Source organism: Canis lupus, chromosome 17 (genome assembly GCF_011100685.1).
Source record: "Canis lupus familiaris isolate Mischka breed German Shepherd chromosome 17, alternate assembly UU_Cfam_GSD_1.0, whole genome shotgun sequence".
Lineage (NCBI taxonomy): Eukaryota > Metazoa > Chordata > Mammalia > Carnivora > Canidae > Canis > Canis lupus.
In genome coordinates this window covers 22906444-22926732 of record NC_049238.1, presented here as the reverse complement: position 1 = coordinate 22926732, position 20289 = coordinate 22906444, and the positions used below count along the sequence as shown (strand labels likewise).

At 50.9% G+C, this 20289-nt stretch overlaps 1 protein-coding gene across 8 annotated transcripts in view; it reads right to left on the bottom strand.

The window, feature by feature from the left end:
- Positions 1–20289, bottom strand: part of TOGARAM2 (TOG array regulator of axonemal microtubules 2) — an 83784-nt gene that overhangs the window by 17552 nt on the left and 45943 nt on the right. For 7 of the 8 annotated variants that reach the window (XM_038561166.1, XM_038561167.1, XM_038561168.1 and 4 more), the window contains 6 exons: positions 19413–19530; positions 18921–19015; positions 16751–16943; positions 15641–15857; positions 8511–8597; positions 3506–3986 (listed from right to left, as the gene is read on the bottom strand). In XM_038561166.1, the coding sequence (XP_038417094.1) occupies positions 3730–3986; positions 8511–8597; positions 15641–15857; positions 16751–16943; positions 18921–19015; positions 19413–19530 (967 nt within the window). In that variant the 3' untranslated portion in view covers positions 3506–3729. Of the gene's footprint in view, positions 1–3505; positions 3987–8510; positions 8598–15640; positions 15858–16750; positions 16944–18920; positions 19016–19412; positions 19531–20289 lie in introns of those variants that run through there. The other variant, XM_038561164.1, reaches the window with a different exon arrangement.

Sequence of the window (20289 nt, the reverse complement as noted above, 5' to 3'; positions counted from 1 at the left end):
GGAAATATAGATCCTGGGAAACAAATTGCCTTCATGAAAATTATTTATCTAGCTTTTTTTTTTTTTTCTTTTCTCCTTTGGAAGGGGACAGGATTGGCTTTGTTTACAAAACCTGGTGACTTTTTAAAGCTATTGTTTAGTTAATGGCTTCTGACACCAGCCGCAGAGGTGCTGGATCACTTTCTGGATGTAAAGAGTCTCAAGGAGAACCCAAGGTGATGCTAATAACAGCTGTCAACCCACAGAGAGGTAATTATATAGCTGTGATTAAAACAAAACAAAACCTTCAAATGTTATAGCCTTCTTCACTGAAACACCAGGTGACAGGACATGGAGATGACGTAACAACCGCCCTGAATAAGCCCCAGTAATGGTTAAGGACCAAACTGGAACCCCTATGGATCCCAGCTGCAGAAACACCCATCTGGTGAGCAACCCCGGCAGTGATGCTGTCCTACTGCCTGCCAAGGGACTGCCGGGGCCCAGCTGGGAGCAGGCAGTGAGGACACTGCTTCTCCACCCCAGCTGCCTTGTAGGGAGAAGCACGGAGATAATCCAAGTGCACAAACCTCCGGTTAGAATAGCAACCAATTCTGGGGACCTAACCAAGGGCATGATTATGGCTAATGATTCTGTATTATGTACCTGAAAGTTACTGAGAGAATAAAACTCAACACACACACAAAAAGAAACGGTAGTTACGTGATGGAATGGAGGTGTTAGCTAATGCTATGGTGCTGATCACTTTGCAATATGGAAATGTGTCAAGTCCACACATTGTACACCTTAGACTCTCACTATATTCTATTCTATGTCCATTATAATGCAATAAAGCTGAGGGGGAAGCCAAGAAAGAAAAGACTGCACCCTGGGCCCCACCCCATGCCAACTGAACCAAAATCCGTGGGGGTGAGTCCCCGACATCAGTATTTCTTTTTTTTTTTTTCTTTCTTTTTTTCTCTTTTTTTTTTTTTTTTTTTTTGACATCAGTATTTCTTTCCGTCTCCCTGGATGATGCTGAGGCAGAGCGAGTGGAAAAATACAAAGCAGGGAAAAGAAACCAAGACAGGAAGCAGGGCCTGGAGGGAGCTTTTCCTCAAGCCCCAGAAATTCCAAAGTAGTTTCATGTCCTCAGACAAGTCTCATCCTTAATTCTTACACTGGAGACAGAGGGGAGCCCTTCCGTGGCTACAAGCTGTATTCCCAGGCCCCAGAGCATCTTAAGGAGGCGGAGCTCCCGGCTGCACACACAGCTGAGCCAAGAATGGGGCGGCCTGGGCTCAGACCCCCTGACTGGACCTCCATTAGGCCTCCTTCTCCTAGGCCCAGGCTAACATGCTGTCTTCCCTTTGTTTTAAAATTAAAGATGTGGGGGGAACCTGGGTGGCTCAGTCAGTAAAGTAACCGACTCTCGATTTTGGCTCAGGTCATGATCTCAGGGTGGGGAGGTGGAGCCCCCTGCAGTGCTCTGAACTCAGCAGGGCATCTGCTTGAGCTTCTCTCACTCTCTCGCCCTCTGCCCCTCCCCCCACCACTGTGCATGTGGGTGCACATTCGTTCACTTGCTCTCAAATCTTAAAAAAATAAAATAAAAGTAATGTGGGAAACCTTTTGAGATGGAAATTTCCTGAGGTCCCTGCACCCCAAGAACCACCCAGCGCCTCCCCAATGGGGTTGGGCCAGGAGCATTGCCCACAGAGAGCACCTGTCCAGAGACTAGATTTAAACTTAAAATAGTGAAAGAAAATGGAACTTTGTAGAGTTAATGCTTCGCCTTTCAGCTATTTCCAGTTGTTTTAAACACCTCCACTCAGGAGGGTGGGATCAGAGCCCAGGGGGTGGGAAGCTTCCATTTTGAAGATGCACTTGGAAGACAGGACCTGGAAGCAGGCAAGATAGGACAATGCCTTTGAGTTTAATTTCTGTCTTCAAAATCCCACCAGACTCTACGTCCTTGGCTCCTACAGGTTCTCAGCTTTTGACAAGCAGAAAAAGTCAGTCTCCTTACCAAACCCAAAAAGTCTGCCCAGACTCCAAGCAAAGCAAACACAATTAACTCGAGTAAAAACTTTCCAAATGTTTAAAAATCAGCCTCTTGGGTGTCTTTGATGACTCCCTGTCTAGCCTGCCTTTAACCTGGTTCAGTCAGAATCAGCCTAAGGGGAGGTGGTTGCTGGGAAGCCCCTGCTGGGGTCACAACTAGCGAGAAACAGCTCCTGCTGTGGCTAGAATCACTCAAAGTCACACTTGAGCCACCTATTAAAATCTCAAGTCCCAGGATGATTGTGCCAAACCCAACCTCACCCCAGGGCATTGGGAGGGTGGGGGCAGGCCTTGCTGCACCTGGCAACATAGGCAAGAGGAAAAAGTGGTTTCACAGCTGGGGGTACCCATGAATTTGGAAATATAGAAGTGAGTGGATCTGGGGCTCCCCAGCCAGCTCTGGGTCATGCTCTTCAGGAGAGGCTCAGAACAGTGATGTGGAACTAATATTATACCTTGGGGTAGGTGACACTGGAGGGGGCCCACTGGCGAGGCCTGCAAAAAAACTCGCTGGGGTCTCAGGGCCTCAGCCATGTGCAGCTGCCCCAGAGTGTTGCTGTGGGTCTGGCTGGGTTCCATGGCGGGCACCGGACTGCTGCCCCTTCAGCCTTCACCTTACCCATGTGTTTGGGGTCATGACCCCAGCTCTAATTCTTCTGGTCACACCAGGTCCACCTGCCACTCGCCCCAGGCAAAGCCAAGCGCCTTCTGTGTCTAGATCCCCAGCCCCACACATCCAACTCTCCCCACAGGACGCCTGTCCTCCAGCTGCTCGCTCAGTGGGCAGCACCCTCTCTCAGGTTCCTGGTGTTCTGACACACCCTGCATCCAGCACACCCCTCCAGGTTCCAGCCAGCCCAAGGGGAGGAGCCTGTGCAATTTCCAAGCTCCCACATGACCTCTGCACGTCCTATAGCTTCATGCTCCACCAAGTGCTTTCATTTATGGTACTGGAGTGTGAAGCATCATCGAGTCCCCTGCAGAACTACCCAGAATGCCAGCTTCCAGAGAAGGCTTTCCATAATGCAAGTGTCAAACTCTCCCTGCCTTTTGATAAGCTGGACAGGTCCACTAGAAGGTTCCCACAGGATCCACAGTTGCTGCACAAAGGTTTTGTTAAGGCAGAAGCAGGATGACCCTGGAAATGTTTGTTCTACTCACCTTGAATCAGCCTTACAACAAATGAACCAGATTTGAATGGCCAATGGAGGGTCTCTAGGTTCCAGAGGGCTTGCCCAGCCTCTCACAGGTGGGGGGCCATGCCCAGACGTGCAGGCTACAACATGTGGGTCCCTCACAGCCTGTCACAGTTGGGGGGCCATGCCTAGACACATGGTCTACAACATGTGGGTCCCTAACTCTTGGTCCCCGTGGATCTGCAGCTACTTCTGCTGTTGTTTTGTGACAAGCCTAGTTATTAAAAAATTGTCTGAGGTTACAAAAAGTACGAGATAATAAAACCTTAGAAAAATAAGTGCTTCTTTTATTTCTACTTCAAAATATACTATGTACATCTGGAACCCTAAGAGAAAGTAGACTGGGAATTATTCCATCATAAAAATAAAATAAGGTAAAAAATAATGACCGCCCGTTTCAGATGTGTCTGTAACCCAGTTGAAAGGGGCATGAGCTGCCAGTTGTCTTGCTGTCGGTGCCCCGCTGTCCATGACGCTGGCTGGGGCTGCCTCATGGGGATTCTGGGCCTAAGAGTTCCTGGAGCGTTTTGAGGACCTGCTGTGGCTGGCCAGCGGCCAGGTCCTGCAGCCGGGACCCCATCTGCTCCCGGAGGCTCCTGGACAGCCGGCGAACCACTGTGCGGACGTTCCCAGCACGCCCGGGCAGGACACCATTCCCGATCATGTTGTCCAGGAGACACCAGAGGACTGGAAGGACATGGCGCTCCACAGCCTGGGGCTTCTGGGGGTACACAGAGGCCACCAGCACTGTTGAACAGAAAATGAAGAGACTTGAGTCATGCCCTCTCTCCCTCTCCCGCTGCCTTCTCTGGGGACACCAGGTCTATCCCCCGAAGTCCAGGCAGCCCGGACAGGCCAACGAGTTCATTAGACACAACATCTAGGGCTGGGGACACGTTTAGGGGACCATGAAAACATTTTGATTTCTTTTAAAAACAAAAGAAAAAATGAAGCTATCTAACCTCATTTATATTCATGTTTATACCAACCAGTTATAAAATACGATTTTTAGCTTTTTTTTTTTTTTTAATTTTATGGAGGAATGAGTATGCAAAGGCCAAGTGCTCAGAACCCATGGTTGTAATCGGTCCCTGCAGCCCAGGGGAGAGGAAAGAGGCAGACACACCTAAACTGCAATCCTGCCCCTGCTATTTACCAACTGTATGAGCTTGAGAAAGCCACCCAACCATCGTGAGCCTGTTCCCTAATCTAAGGATTATAATCCTGAAGCAAACTCTTGAGATTGCTGGAGATTAGATAATAAGGACACATAAGTGTCCATGTAGGTAGGCTGGTGAAAACTAGTTGCTAGTACTAGTATGACTTTAATCCACATTCCCACCTATGTGAGTTCATACGAACAGAGAAAACTTGTACCAGGGAGAAATGTCAATATTCTCTCAAATGAAGCATGCTGAAAAATAAAACAGCCAGGAGGAGATAAGATCAGTGTGGCCTCCCCAGTGTCCAGATGCCAAACCCTACAATAAGACCAGCAATAATCCAGGGGTCGGGGATGTGCTTTGTCAACCACCAAACTCCACACAGACCATTGATTCAGTGATGAGCCCCCCCTTCCCCCCGCCCCCCCGCCAGTCTGGTTATCCCAGACCCTCTACCTGTTTTAATCCCCAGGAAACCCACAAGCAGGCTACCCCTGCCAGCAAGCCTTCCATCATAGAGTAAATGCCAGGGTCAAAGCCACCTCAAGAGCAGCCCTAAGTCACCTCAAAGGGGCTGCTCCAGCCTGCAGCCATGGCCACATCCCCCTGAACGCATTCATGCTAACAATCTTTGCTCTATACAACCAGCATGGTCCGCCTGCCATCCTGCCAGAGGTGAGCACAGACAACACTGAGAGAAGCACTTTAACTATTGATGGAGCAAAGAAACTGGAAGGTTTCCCTGGGCCGAGACACATCTGGGAAACTAACATTGCCCAAGTCCAGAGTCTTGGGGCTCCGAGTTTTGTAGCCTGACTCCACTGTTCTCACGGCCTCTGGACCAGCAGGACACCAGTCCATCTCCCAGAGGATGAAGCCGACACTCAGGGGTCAAGGAGCTTGGCCCAGACCACACAGCTGACGAGGGCAGAGGCTAAACCTGCCTCCACTCCAAAGCTCACACTCTTCACCCCTTGCTGCCCCAAGCCCCTAGGGGTTCCATATTCAGAGGCTGGTGTGGAGTTTTAGGCTTAGTGAAACCACCAGTATGTCCTTCCTTCACCAGCTTACCACCATCCAATCCCCCAGGATGTTTCCCATAGGGCCTTTCTGAATCCAGGGCCAGGCTGGGACAGCAAGGGACCAGAGAAGATGAGCTGGCCACCCCCCTCAGCAAAGCCTGCCTACCCCCCCACCCCCAGCAGCGTCACTTCCCATGGAAGGTGTTTGTTGGCTTTCAGGCCACACCCTCAGGGTTCCTGCACCCCACACTGTGGGGCCTTCCCCGGGGGCTCCCCAATGCACAGAACCCTCAGAAGAAAAAGTGGTCCTTGTTCCTATGGAAGGCAGGACTGCACCCAGGGAGTGAACCCAGCCACATTGGCTGGTGAGCAGCTTCATAAAGTGGGACAGAGGTGGGAGCTGCCGGAAACTTTGAAGCTGGTGACAGGCTGAGAGGTAGGCCCCATTAACAGGAAACAGGAAAGCCACCAGGGCAGCCCCAAGGTGCGGAGGGTGGGGGTGGGAGGCCAGGAGGAGTAAGGGAGAGGTTGGGCAAGGGGGGTGGCCAAAGGGAACAAGAAAGATCCTGATTAGCCACCTAAACTGAACAACTGTAACTCAAAGGCTTCCTAACCCTCCCGGGGATCTCACCTGCAAACCAAGAAGAGAACGATGTCAAGAACCAGGCCCAGGCAGGGCTCCCCCATGCCCACCAAAGGGTGAGGGGTTTGGCTGCCTCTCACGGGCATCCGGCACTCACACCTGGACTCTCTCCCTCCCAGCAGCCAGGCGTTCACACGGGGGTCTGGGCAGCTCACCTCCGCACTCAGGCCCAGGGTCCCCCAGGTACACGAGGCGGAGGTCACCTGGCTGACAGCAGTGGGCCTCTCAGGCCAGCAGAGGTGGCAATGACCCTTCTGGGAGTCATCATGAGGAAGAAAACCCCATGAAATTTGAGCTTCAAAGGCAGCTGAAGTAATTAGCCAAAGATTTACTCCTGTTAAGCTGCGCTATTATTAGTCGGAATCCTTGTGTTCATTGAAATGCTCGGCTCTACTCCTGGCTGATGGGGACTTAACAGGAGAGCTATGTAGAAACTCCTGCCTTTGAGGTCTCTTGGAAACAGATGGAAAATATTTACAGTTAAACAGATAATCTAAAGTGAGGTACCCTTCCACCTCTGGGGCCCGTATATCCCCTGTACAAGGACAGGTAAGGGTTTCACCCAGAGAGCGATGATTTTGAGCAACAGTAGAGAGTTCCCTGTCCAGTGCTCAGGTGGTCTCCGTTATGTGGTCCTGTGGCTGCCTGGAGGCCCCTGACCTTACTTTGCTCACTCCACCTGCTTGGAGGAGGCTGGGCACCTGGATGGGAGGCGGGGTTCCACTCTAGGGACAGTGAAAGGACTGAACCAGGGCACAGAGGCCAAGTCAACGGCAAGAGACAGTCTGGTGGAGGAGCAGAATGACACCGACAGTCATGTAACATGTGCTGAGCACCCCCAGTGTGGACTGAGGCTGGCTCGGGGTGGGACCTGGTCTCAGGAGTCACTGGAAACAGACCAGAGGGCTAGGGAGGGCTAGGGAGGAAGGAGACACAGGGGCTGGCGCCAGAACCTGGAGGGCACCCCCCCAGGTGGAGGAAGAAGAGTGGAGAGGGCTCCACAGGCCTCTAGCCACATGTGGGCAGGCACGGGGATGACGGATCACCTCTGGAAGGGTGGCGCATGCTGGTGCCCAGGAGGCAAAGGCAGGGGCCACTCGGGGAGACGTAGCACAGCACAGAGACTCTGCAGCCAGGCTCCCGGGCACAAATCCTGGATTACTCACCAAAGGACCTTGGGCACTTAACCTTTCTGAGCTCCATTTTCCTTATTTCTACAAAAGGGACAGTCACTGGGGCCCCTGAGGGGCTCAGTCGGCTAAGCGTCTGCTCAGCCCATGATCTCAGGGTCCTGGGCTAGAGCCCCACATCGGGCTCCCTGTTCAGTGGCAAGTCTGCTTCTCCCTCTGGTCCTTCCCCCTGCTCATGCGCTCGTTCTTTCTCTCTCTCTCAAATAAATAACAAAATCTTTTTTTTTTAAAGGGGGTAATCATGGAACCCACACCCTCCTTATAACATTGTTATGAGGATTAAGTGACCAGCACATACAACTGAGGCAGGGGTAGGGGCAGAGCCTGGAGGCCTAGTCCAGCGACAGGCCTCCTGGGACACTATAGGGAGCAGGACACTAACCTGAACACAACCCACAGGAGGATTTACACATGGGGATACCACAACCTGGCTGCATGTTAGGAGGAGGGACGCTCTGAGGTCTAGAGAACAGGTCCTCTGCCTCCTTCCTAGATGGGACCTTCCTAATAAGGGGGAGGAGGCTCTTGACAAGCATGGAAGATAAAAAAAAAACAAGTAAGTAACCTGCCCAAGACCAGAATTGGTGTGTGGCAAACGAGTCTGTCCACCACAAAGCCTGTGCCCTTTCGAAACAAGCTGCCACCACAAGGGCCACAGGAGGCTTCAGCCCAGGAGTGAAATCACTGGAGACTGCAAACTCAGAGCAGACGTTGGCTTGGAGCAAGCTTTCCTCGGCCAAAGCTCAAACAAAGCAGAGCAGATTCAGGCCAAAGCCCCAGCTCCACGTATTGCGGGGCCCGGGCACCTGGCAAAGGGGTCGAGTAGGGTTGGAATCCAGGCTGTGCTCTGCTTTCCAGGCTGTGCGCGCTCGAGAAGGGACAATCTCGTGCTCACGATAGGGCTGCTGCCGACCAAGCCATGCCCCCGTGAGCACGGTGTACCCAGAAGAGCTGGGACATTTTTCTGATTCACACAAAGGCACTCTATGGGCTAGTGGGAGTCATGTTTGCAAAGAAGAAATGGATCATAGTTTCTCAAAAACTGTTTTATGTACAAACCTGCCTCATTTTAGTCAAAACTAAAGATTATCTTGTGGTAAAATGGGAATTATTTTTAACAAGCAGATTATCAAAAAATGTTAAAGGTCTGTGAAGATTATTGGATTACTGGGGGGTCTAAGATAGTGGGTGGTTCAACTCCATGCCGGGAGGTTGACTGGAAGGCTGGGGCGAGGGGCTTCGGGGATGCTCACCGGACAGACGTTCCGTGATATCAAGCACCGCACGGCCACTCAGGAAACGCACCCGGCCAGCAAAGGCTTGTAGGAGGCAAAGGTTGTCTGGAAGAGAAGGAGAGTGTCAGCGGCCGTGATGCTGCGGCCTGAGCGTTGGTACCCATTGTTCGGCGTCAGGTACCCGCAATACCCAATGGAGAAAGAGGCCTGTCGGGGAGCTGAGTTAAATTTCCTGAGTCACAATGGGGTGTTTAGGGAAGACTGAGTGGCCTGGTATAAACTGGCTCCCAAACAGGTTGCACTTACTCCCACACATCTGCTTCCTCCTGTTTGCGCTTCCTCAAAATTGTTGAGTCTGAGGGGCAGTGGAGGAAGAGGGTTTGCCCACAGTCCTGGGCAAATCAGGATGGTTGGTCACCCTATGAGGGGCAGAAGCTTCTTGCTGGCTCTATTTGGGTCAGAGGAGGGAACTTGCAGGGGATGTGTATTAGCTCTCAATAGTATATATCTAAAACCTCCCTGTGTGACACTGAGGCCCAGATGGCACACTTGTAAAGACAGGAGACTTCATCCTCCACATGCCAAACCCACTCTTCAGGAGTTTTAGGGGAAAGGGGGATTTTTAACCTGTAAAAAAAAAATCATCGGGCAGCTGGGTGGCTCAGGGGTTCAGCGCCACCTTCAACCCAGGGCATGATCCTGGAGGCCCGGGATCGAGTCCCATGTCGGGCTCCCTGCATGGAGCCTCTTCTCCCTGTGCCTGTGTCTCTGCCTCTCTTTCTCTCTCTCTCTCTCTCTCTCTCTCTGTGCTTCTCATTAATAAATAAATAAAATCTTTAAAAATAAATAAATAAATAAATAAATAAATAAATAAATAAAATAAAATAAAATTTAAAAAAATTATCCTAGCACCCCCCACACCCATTCCAGTCACACCCAGCCCCAGGAGTCCCTGCTGCCCAGACACGCTGGGGGGAGCGGAGCTTGAAGACTGGGGACCTCCCCATTTGGGTGTTAAAAGAGTGTTTATCAGAATGAACCACTGATGGTGAAATCACAGGCAAATAGGGTGGGGAATGCTTGGGGGATAAAGAAGCCCTCTGGCATTCCTCAATTGTCTTTCTAAAGCCACTTCCAGCAAGATCTCATAGGTGCTGAATTTAGAAACCATTCTTTCTTCCCCATTCTGGCTGACATCTCCTGGTTTCTCAGACTATTAAACTTGAAGTCCTGCATTCTTCACAGAGACACACAAGGTGAGGAAAGTAGCCCTTTACCTGAGAAAGACGTGCTCACGTAGACAATACACACCCAGCTCCCAACGCCGCCATAGCAGCCCCAGCCTAACTCCATTGGAGGTAGTGCAAATAACAAAGCCACTTTTCAGGGATGTGGCTGTGGGGCCTGCCTGCACCTGTCATGGTGGTCTGTAGGCACCCCCAGAAAGTGCATCCTGGGGTCCCAGGGACTGACCCGCTCAAGGCCAGATTTCCCTTAGCAGGGGACAGAGATTAGAGACACACCTGAGGAAGTCTTTCTAGACAACTTCCACCTCCTCTGAGTCCCTTGAATACTTCAGCATCTTCCTGGATATGCAATCAAAGCTTCACTCCCCACCCCACCCCCGGAACAATTCTAGCTAAGAGTTCATGCTCCCCTTGCTCTTCCTCTGAGAGCTGTAAGGGACACAGGAGAAAATGTACACATGTACATCACACACATCCCTGCTGCTTGCAAAACTCCACCCATAAGGCAAGAGTCTTTAAAATAATCTGTTCTGGGCAATAAAAGATCCAGCCTCTAGAATATGGCAGTTAGCAAGAAGTGGTCTCAGCGTGTCTTGGGAAATCTGAATTGTGTAAGAATAGGTTTTTAGATCAATGTCACCTGCATTACTGTTTCCAAGTGCTTCTGTTGGCCAACTCCCATCATTAGCCATGAGCTCACCTCCAAGGACAAGGACTTCTGTCTCCTTGCTCTCCCCAGCAACACTTGGTCCAGGACATTTTCTGGACACAGCTGGACCTCCCCCTCCTGGCAGCTGACATGGCCTCCCAGAGCCAGAGAGAAGTTTAGAACTTAGGAGATACTTGAAAAATGTATATGCAGTGGACATCTGTGCCAGACTGTGCTCCCCTGTGCCTGGTATACAACAGGTGCTCAATAAATGCTCGAGGCCTACAGAGAGTGCTAAAGCAGAGACATTAAGCATGCCTGAGCTGGTTTATAAACCCCAGAGCTCTACGCCCCAACTAGCTGGCCTCCCTTCCTCTGTCTGCTTTCATAGTGATGGCTCACCTTCCAGGTCACACCCAGGTTTAATGAGAGGCCGGAAAGTATATGTTGAAGGGTGTGGGCTCTGAGTGCAGATCGCCTGGACTAAATTCTGGCTCTTCCACATTTCTCCCTGTTAAAGGACAAAACTTCCTATGCCTTAGTTTACCCATCTGTAAGAAGAGGATAATACTCCTGTCTTCCTCTTAGAGCTGCTCCCATGTTATGATGCTTAGGGTAGTACCTTGAGTGTATAATTACTAAGTATCAGTTATTGTTGCTACTGTTTACTATAATTACTCAAAAATGCTCCAAAAGCCCAGCAGCCTGAATGGAGGAAAGATCAAGAGGCCAGAATTTGACTTTCGAAAACTTAAAATCCATGTTCTATTAGCCTGGGCCTTTGATAGGCTCCTCTCCTGTACCATAAGGAAGGCAGAGCTGACCCTGGTGCTGCCTGCATACAAGGACAAGCAAAGGCATGGGACGTAGAGAAAACAGTTACAAGCTAGCAGGCCACACACTCTGCCCTCCCTGGGCCCTGCCATCCCTCTCGGCAAGGGGGCAGAGGTCTACAGGGCCTCTCACCTGTCCCATGCAGCCAAACCCTAAAGCCACCAGGCCATGTCATCCTCGGGCTACTGGGAGGCCAAAGAATAACTTTTTTTCAAAGTGGAAATACTATGGTAGCTTGGATGGTGACAGCAAAGAAACTGGGGTCCAGGGTGGGCTCTCGACAATAAGCACAGGACTCTGAATCATGATATGTCACACAGCCCCCCAAAACGAGGTCCGTTCATCACAGGAAAAGTGAGCATGATCCACTTAAACAGAAAAATGCAAGCTACGGTCCAGGCATAGGACAGAGCTATTAAAAGTGACTCAAGTGTGTAATCATATGTAAATGCTTGTGCTCTGCTTTTTTTAAAGGCAGGATGCAAATTTAAAATGCGTAATATAATCATGACTCTATAAAAGTACAGAAAAAAAATCTAGCATGAAAAATGACAAATGTTAATAACAGTCTCTTCCAGAAGTTTAGACCAAAAATGAGGGGCTTTCAATTTTTTCCTTTCCAAAGCTTTGTATTTTCTTTGTATTCTCAGTAATGAATAAGTATGACTTTTACGTGGTGGAAAATAAACTTCATATTTTTAAGTTAAGTAGGAAGGCTGCATGATAGCGTGAAAAACTGGTTAAACGAAAGAAGCAAAGTCTAAATTCTATTTACATTACGATCTTTAACCAGGGAAACTTGTACACATGTCGACAAGAAAAAGAAGAGAGATTTTTAAGCAGTTGGTATATTAGAGGAGCACCATGGATGAATCTCTAAATGCCCCAAACAATACCATGTTGCTCATATGATTTATATAAGGTAATGAATTTAGAGTCTGCAGAGCAAACTAGCAAAAGCCGATCTGAAGCTGACCATTTCCGAGCTTATCTGCTCTCTCCAGCATTGGCTGGGGCTGTACTAAATTAAGAAAACCCCTTTTGACTATTTGGTCTGACGGGGGCGGGGGGCAGGAGGCGGGACTATCAGCAGCCTGATGTTTTAATTAGTGAAGTTTCTTCTGTAGCTAACCCAGTAACAGGGCCCAAAGACAGAACCAGCCAGTCTTCTCAGGGATTGCCTTGATCCCTAGGGTAACTCCCCTGAAATCAGAAGGTCTTGATGCTGAGTAGAAAAGATGCCACCCCAGGCTCCTTGCTGGAGAGGCCCCCACGGCAGGCAGAGACAAAGGGCAGAGGGCAGGGAGCGAGGTGCCCACATGCCTCCTTCCTCACCACCTCCTGAAAAGAGGATGTGGGCAGAAATCGCCACTTGCTCTGTCGATCACCTCACCACCTGCCTCATACACCCTCGGGACGACCAAGGAACTGGGAGAGACGTGGCAGCTGATGAGTCAACTTAATCACTGACTTCCCGAATCAAGAGGGACCATAAGAGGCAGCCTAAGAAAGCCAACCTCCCAATTTGGCTGTGCCGTCTGGACTTAGTGCCAGAAGACGGATGACCCTGGCTATGGTCTCCATCCCCGTGGCCCCCGTTGAGCAGGGAACAAACCATAACATGCTGAGCCATGCCTTTGTGAGTCTCCACGTTTCTTACTTTACAGGATCTCATGGTTCCTCTCCAGCCGAGAGCCCAGAATCCCTTGGGGAGGATGACACTAGCTTGGGATAAAGCTCCCTCTGCTCAAAGGGCTCCAAGCCACTTCCAGGAGGGGCCTTAGGATGCTGAGGGTGGACTGGAGCCACCAGGCTCCACCTGGGTGAAATGGAAAGGAAGATTCACACCCCTTCTCTTCTGCCCCTCCTCCCCAGTCTCTGCTTCTACCACCCAATTCCCTGGGACAGTGGGAAGCTTAGCTACTTGCATCCATTTCTCCTCCTGCAGGTTGGACTCAGACCATTCCAGGCAGATGAGAACCATTCCCAGAGAGAGCTTGATTCTACCCTAGGGACGCCTTGGCAGCGATGAATTCTTACTGGCAATCTAAACCCCTCCACTTTTGCCCTTCATGAACATAGAAATCACCCAGTCACTTCATAGTTAAAAACACTTCCAGGGGCACCTGGGTGGCTCAGTTAGTTAAGTGTCTCCCTTTGGCTCAGGTCATGTTCCCTGGGTTCTAGGATGGAGCCCCCCTTTATACTCCCTCCTCAGCAGGGAGTCTGCTTCTCTCTCACCCTCTGCTGTTCCCCCACTTGTGTTCTCTCTCTCTCTCTCTCTCTCTCTCCCTCTCTCTCTCTCAAATGAATATATCAAACCTTTAGGGGGGAAAAAAAGCCAAAATACTTCCAAAGCCAAGGTTGCTCATTGGGCAGAGTGGATATGGCTCCTAGCACAGCCATGTAGCCCCAAGAGCCCACTGCTGTACCTGCTCAAAAATGACCTGGAACAAGACCCCGTGCTCCAATCTTTGGGTCCCACAGGAGCATTTTGCCAGGGATTTACTGGGCTCCATCCAACTCTTTGAGGCCAACAATATTCCATTCCAGCCTAACAGTGACCTAGGGACTAGAGAGGAAAATAGTGCCCTTCACGCCAGCCTCCATTCTCCCATCAGATCCTGTGGCTGATGGGCCAAAGGGAGCATCATCAGCCATTCCCAAGGAGACCCAGTCCCAGGAGGAAAGGACAACTCTAGGCATCTTCCTGGAAGCTGCAACCTGCCTCAAGGTGTAGTCAGATCACAGAAGCAGGCCAGCTCCAGGCCCTCTTTCCAGGATGTCCAGCCCAGGTAAGTACAGCAAGGCCCCAGGTACAGAAGGCCTGAGTCTTGTGACAATGCAAGACACCAGATTCTGCAGCCCAAAGCTCCAGAGCCCCAGTGTGCTCTAGAAGGACGGCCCATGGCAGAAAGTGGAAAACTATGACACCTGGAGAGGAAAGGGTTAAAAGTGTCCCTCCCCGACAAGGGTGCTTAGCCTCTTCAAATAGCTGAAGCCTATTTTGCTTGGTGCAGGTTTCCCCAATAAATCCAGGGCCCGCAGTGATTTACCAAGAGCCTTGGTTATTGGCAACAGCAATCTCACTTACCCAGAGCCGTGCTGAGAACAAGCCGTAATTTAAAGCTGGATTTATATTGTTTGCTCTACAGCAACAAACTCAGCAAATCATAAATTCCCTTTGAGATGAAGAGAGGAAATTGACAGTATTTATGAACTCAAAAGGCAGAGAAGGACCTGACCAGCCCTTTCATTTGTAACTGAAACTGCTTCTGGAAGCTCCAGCCAAGGACACGGCTGCCACCCCTCCCCAGGGAGCTGGGCTCCCGCAGGGTGTGGACACTGAGAGGGGTGGGGTGCCTGGCATGTCTGTGGCCTCACCAAGGGGATGCTCTATGGGTCCTAAAGGCAGGACGTGGCTCTGTGCTCACGGGGACATACAGCCACAAGGCCAGCACAGGCGGTTCTCAGCTCATGAGCTTCCTGCATTGTGGCAAGAGTGGTTCCTCTGGTCTGGACATGACGGTACTCATGTGCTATGTCCCACACACATCTGTGCTTCACTCTGTGCCCTAGACACACCAGATATCACCCTCTAATCATCTAGGAAAGGAATGGACAACAGGAAGTAGATGCACCCCAAATCCCACCTAATTTTGGTGAACCAAGATGTGTTAGTACGAAGCACAGACGAACCGGGAGCTCTCGCCATTCTTGACATCTCACCCACAGCTCCTTTTTCCCTTTTCATGCCACCCCCCCAACCCTTCCCACTCCTCACCCCAAATTCCTCCCACCCTGAACCCTGGCCCCAAACAGTCTTCCTCAGTGGCAACTCTTGTCCACTTCACGGTCAAAAGCCAAGGGGATCCCAGCCCAACCCCTATGCCAGACAATTAAGGTGGCCTGCTTGGGCCCACCCACTCATCCACTCTGTCCTCTCCAGCAGGCTGACTCTGCTGTCTCAGCACCAACCTGCCTGGTCCTCGTACAAGCCACCCCCACTGCTATCATCTCTACAACTAAAAAAAATCACTAGCGGTGCTTCCAGCTTCTTCCTGGAAATCCTGACTTATTTTCCCTTCAGTTCCCTGTTGGCTCAATCACTACAGTATGGTGTGACCCTGGGTGAGTCATTTCTGTCACACATACTAGGAGGAGGCAAGACTAGATCATCTACACATCTCCCCCGCTCCAACTCTGGTGCATGTGACATGGAAAAGCCTGCCAACCAGCTTCTGCGCTGCCCACCCCTGTCCTACCCAGCCTCCAGGGAAACATTTGGCCTAAGAGCCCCCAGTGCCTATCAGCACTCTGCTGATTCCTGGCAGGATGGGTGAGCCCACCCTGGGGTGGGCTCAGGGAGCAAGCCCACTGCCCACCAGAGCCAAACAGGGCTGAGGCAGGAGGCTCACCCAGGCTCTCAATCATGGCATCCAGTGCAGTCACGGCAGCGGCATAAATCCCAGAGTTCTTGGAGTTGAGATTGTCTGCAACAGCAATGATGATGGAGAGCAGCATGGGGTGTAAGCTTTCTTTGAGGAGGGGGATCATCTTGGCAAGGGACTCCAGTGCCCACTGGTTCACTTTCTTGTTGGAATCCTGAAGCCTTGGGGTGAAAGCATCAAAGACCTATTGAGGGAACAGAAATCGAGAGCCCATGGGAACCCAGGCTGGGCAGGAGGCCCACAGCCCAACCAACCACCCTTGGCAGGGGTTCCTCCTGCCTCCCTGACAGGGGCATCTAACCTATGCCAGAACATTCTCAGTGATGAGGGTCTCACCTCCTCAAAAGGGGAGGATGCCAAGAGAGGGAGGAAACAGCCACATATGGAGCACTCAGTGTGTCAAAGCATCTAGAGCATCTCGTTAGGCACCCTGCACTCGCATGGAATGGTCTTAGTCCATGAAGCAGGGGTTCCCATCCTCAACTTATCATTAAAAACAAAACAAAAACAGAGGCAGTAAGGAACTTGGCTGGATGCCCTGGTCTGCTGACTTCGAGCCTGTGTCTTAACTCCTCTGGTACATGGCTTGGCATCAGCAGCCTCAATCCTAGAAGAAGCAGGCATCTGCCCTGGTTTCCAGCCCATGAAAGCACGGCCTGTGCTTGCTCCCAATATACCCATCCAAATACCCTGGCCCAGTCTCCTGGCCAACCACATGCTCTGCCCCCAACACATCATGTGCATGGCTAGACCAGGAGCAGCCCTCAGGCGTGGCATCCCCTACCTCTACCTTCCTCCCCATAAATCTGCCAAAGAGCTGGGTGATGCCCGGGACATCTCTGGGTGGTCCACAGGTGCCTTGTCCCCTCAGCTACTTCCAGGCAGTCTCGCGTTACCAAGGCAACTGGATAGCAGGTGCTTCTCAGGCTCCCTTTACCCTGAGAGATCTAGCACAATGTCCTAATTATTAGCACATTAATATCTAATTTATGTCCAACTCTGTCCTGAGTTTTCCAAATTGAAGTTGCACCCACCGGGAAGAGACAGGCAAGAGGGCAGGGATGAGGCAGTGCTCACCTGGACCAGGTTGGCGGTGATAAGCTCTGGCCTGGCCTTGCAGTGCTCAAGGAGCCGCCCCACGCCTTCCATCCGAGACTGGTACTCTTTGGCCTCCAGCAGCCGCATCAGCTCCCGAAGCTGCTTGGTCACTTCCAGGCCACCGCGCACAGAGGAGTGGAGCCCCTCCAGCCGAGGGCCGTTGGAGCTGAGCCTGAGTGAAAGGAACTTCTGACCCGGGCAGCCCCGGAGGATGGACGCACCTCTTGTCCCATGCCCTTCCCATGGACAAGAGAGACTGAGACAGGGGATCCCCTGCAGTTAGGCCCACCCCCAGCTTCTCCGCCTACTGCTTGAGGACACTGGCCCTGGGACTCTGGAAATCCCTTTTTCTCAGGGGACAACAATAAGGTTGCCTAGAGCCCCATCCTCTTGCCAACCTCGTTCTTCCTGCCTTTCTTTTCTCTTTTCAGAAAGTACGTGAAGAAAGGGGGCCCAGTATGGGAGTCCACAAAAGGACGACTGTGCATTTCATCTAAGAGTGAGGGAAGGGCGCCTGCATGGCTCAGCTGGTTAAGGGTCTGCCTTCAGCTCAGGTCATGATTCCAGGGTCCTGAGATGGAGCCCTCATCGGGCTCCCTGCTCAGCTGGGAGTCGGCTTCTCCCTTTCCCTCTTCTCATGCTATCTCTCTCTCTCTCTCTCTCTCTCCGTTCTTCTCTCTCTCTCATAAATAAATAAATAAATAAATAAATAAATAAATAAATAAATAAATAAATAATAATCAATCTTTAAAAAAAAGAGTACCTGGTTCCTTTATCCCAATCCCTGGTTGCCTAAGCCAGGCTCATACTTCTCCAGTGACCAGAGAAATGTTAAGAAGCCCTGCTTCCAGGCAGCCTGGGTGGCTCAGCGGTTTAGTGCTGCCTTCAGCCCAGGGTGTGATCCTAGAGACCCGGGATCGAGTCCCACATCGGGTTCCCAGCATGGAGCCTGCTTCTCTCTCTGCCTGTGTCTCTGCCTCTCTCTCTCTCTCTCTCTCTCTCTCTCATGAATAAATAAATAAAATATTAAAAAAAAAAAAAAGAAGAAGAAGCAGCCCTGCTCCCTTCTGCTAAGAGCATGGGCCTATGGTTTCCCCTGGCCCAGTCCAGGCAGCATGAGAACAGTTCCATTCAGGACTCCTACCTCCACACCCAGCTCAGAACTCAGCTTTTTGAGCTCAGGCCCTACACCAAAGTCCCCTCTGACAGAGCCCAACATTATCCATTTTGTCATTCCTTCCTACACTCCACGCTGCTTGCCCACCAAGTGCCAAGAGCTATGGTGGGCACTAAGGACAATGAGACAAGAGACACCTTCCTTGCCTTCAGGAGCTCAGAGACCAAAGGGAGACAGATAAGTCAAGGGGATGACAGAGGACTGAGAAACAGAGAGCACAGGGTGTCTGAGAGAGCCTCTGGGATAAGGTAACAATCATCTGAATCTTGTGGAATCTGGTAGAAAAAATAAGCATGTTCCAGGTGCAAGGGATGCAGCATAAGCAAAGGTAGGGGACAGAACGTGGGGGGAGGGATCGGCCAGGGAGCAGGAGCTGCTCTGGCCTGTCTGGGACACCGTGTGTGGGAGAGAGCAGGAAGCTAATCTGGAGCTGGTTGTGGGGGGCTGCCCTGGGTGCCTGTGAGAGTTCAGATGTAGCCCTCCCTGAGCACCATAGAAGGATTCTGAGTTTCAGGCACATCAATGACCAGGGGGTTTCTGCTTGGTTTCTAGCTCCTCCCAGCACCCACTCTCTAGCCTCTCTGCCCATTCCCTCTCCTCTGCCTTTGTCCCACAGCTGCCTCTAAATTCATCCCAGGCCACCCTGATGGCAACAGGATGTGCTGCTTGAAGTGGATGGAGAAACGCTGAGCTCATGCTGATGGTCCAGCCAACAACATGCCCTGCCCGGACTACTGGAATTCACCCCCTTGGCAAGACTGCTGGATGGCAAGTATGTCCAAATCCTAGGATTTGGTCTCCCTGAGCTTTGGGTGGGGAAATTCACCCATGAGTGCTGCTACCCAACTAGGTCTCCACCGTAGCCTGGATCCACACAGCCTCCCAGAACCACTACCCCTGGCCCAGGGCAAGTGGCCCATCTCTGTTGGCAGCCTTGGATGTGGAGCCCCAGGGAGACAAGAGCAGCCATACCCATCTTCTCCAGGCAGCCCATTCTCACACAACACCAGACTCCTCGACACCTTGCGGCCCTTGGCAGATAGAAGTCCATCACCATCTTCCATTCCCTTGGAAAAGGGAACACAAAACATGAGCCAAAGGGGTGGCCCTCTGGGGAACTGCCAGCCACCCCAGGCTAGATCATAATGAGAGGAATAACCCCTTCCACCTGGCAGGGCTTCAGAGGGTACAACCAAGCATTCCAGACCATTGGTACTCAGGGCAGGGATCAAGATCCCCATTTAACAGGATACAGTGTGGACACCCAGGTGGCTCAAGGGACACGGGCAGAGAGGGACAGAGCCAGGTCCAAGCACAGGGGAAGGAAATCACATTAATTCCACCTGCCAGGAGTTGTGCACGAAATGGAACCTCTGGAGTGCACACCCCACTCCCATGACTGGCTTGGCTCTGACCTTCCACCCCACCCCCCTCATCCCCCACCTGCTCAGGCCACTAACTTACCCGCTGCTTAATAGCTGCCATGACCTTCCGTAAGTCGTGAGATGGGAGGCTCTGCTTCAGAAATGCATCAAACTTCGTATTTGACATCAAGATATTCACCATCTTCCGGCCATAAAACCTGCCACAGGAGAAAGAGAGGGATGAAGAAACAGCCACAGAAATGCATCATAAATCTGTTCTGCAGATTTACAGGAGTTTTCTAATTGTAATAAAAGAGTTTTTAATACTTTTTTCCACTTAAGACAATAATCGCTAATTAAGACAGTTAAAAACTAGATTCATAAAAAGAATAAACATCATCCGTAGCCCCATTACCAAGGAAAAACTATTAAATTTTTACATATTTTCTTATGGTCTTTTAGACACATACACATTTTTGTTGGTATCAGAATATATATAAAACTTGCCTCTGACTTTTTTCACTTTACCATTAGTCATCCCATGTCATCCTTTTTAGTAAATTCATAATATTCCATTGGATGACTATACTTAACTTCTTCTAGTATAGGGGCATCTGGAAGTCTGAGAAAGGGTACAGGGGCCAGTATGGGAGGAAATGGTCAGCTCTACCCAGCGAACAGCGGTGAGTGGGGGAGGAAATCAAAGAGGGCTTCATGGAAGAGGAGATCCTTAGATTCGCATTGAGGAGTAAGAGTCCATAGTGGGATGGGATTAGGGAGTAAGGGGGCAGGGGTTAGTCACTTCAGGATCCATAATACAGTCTGACACATCAGTAGGCATGTGGTTGGAAAACAGCAGGCAGGGCCTGGATGCAGGATAGGAAAGAGAGAAGGTAGGACCCAATTTCTGGAAATGTGAAGGAGTTGGGCTTTAGCCCTCAGACCATGGGAAAGTGTGAAATGACCAGATTTGAACT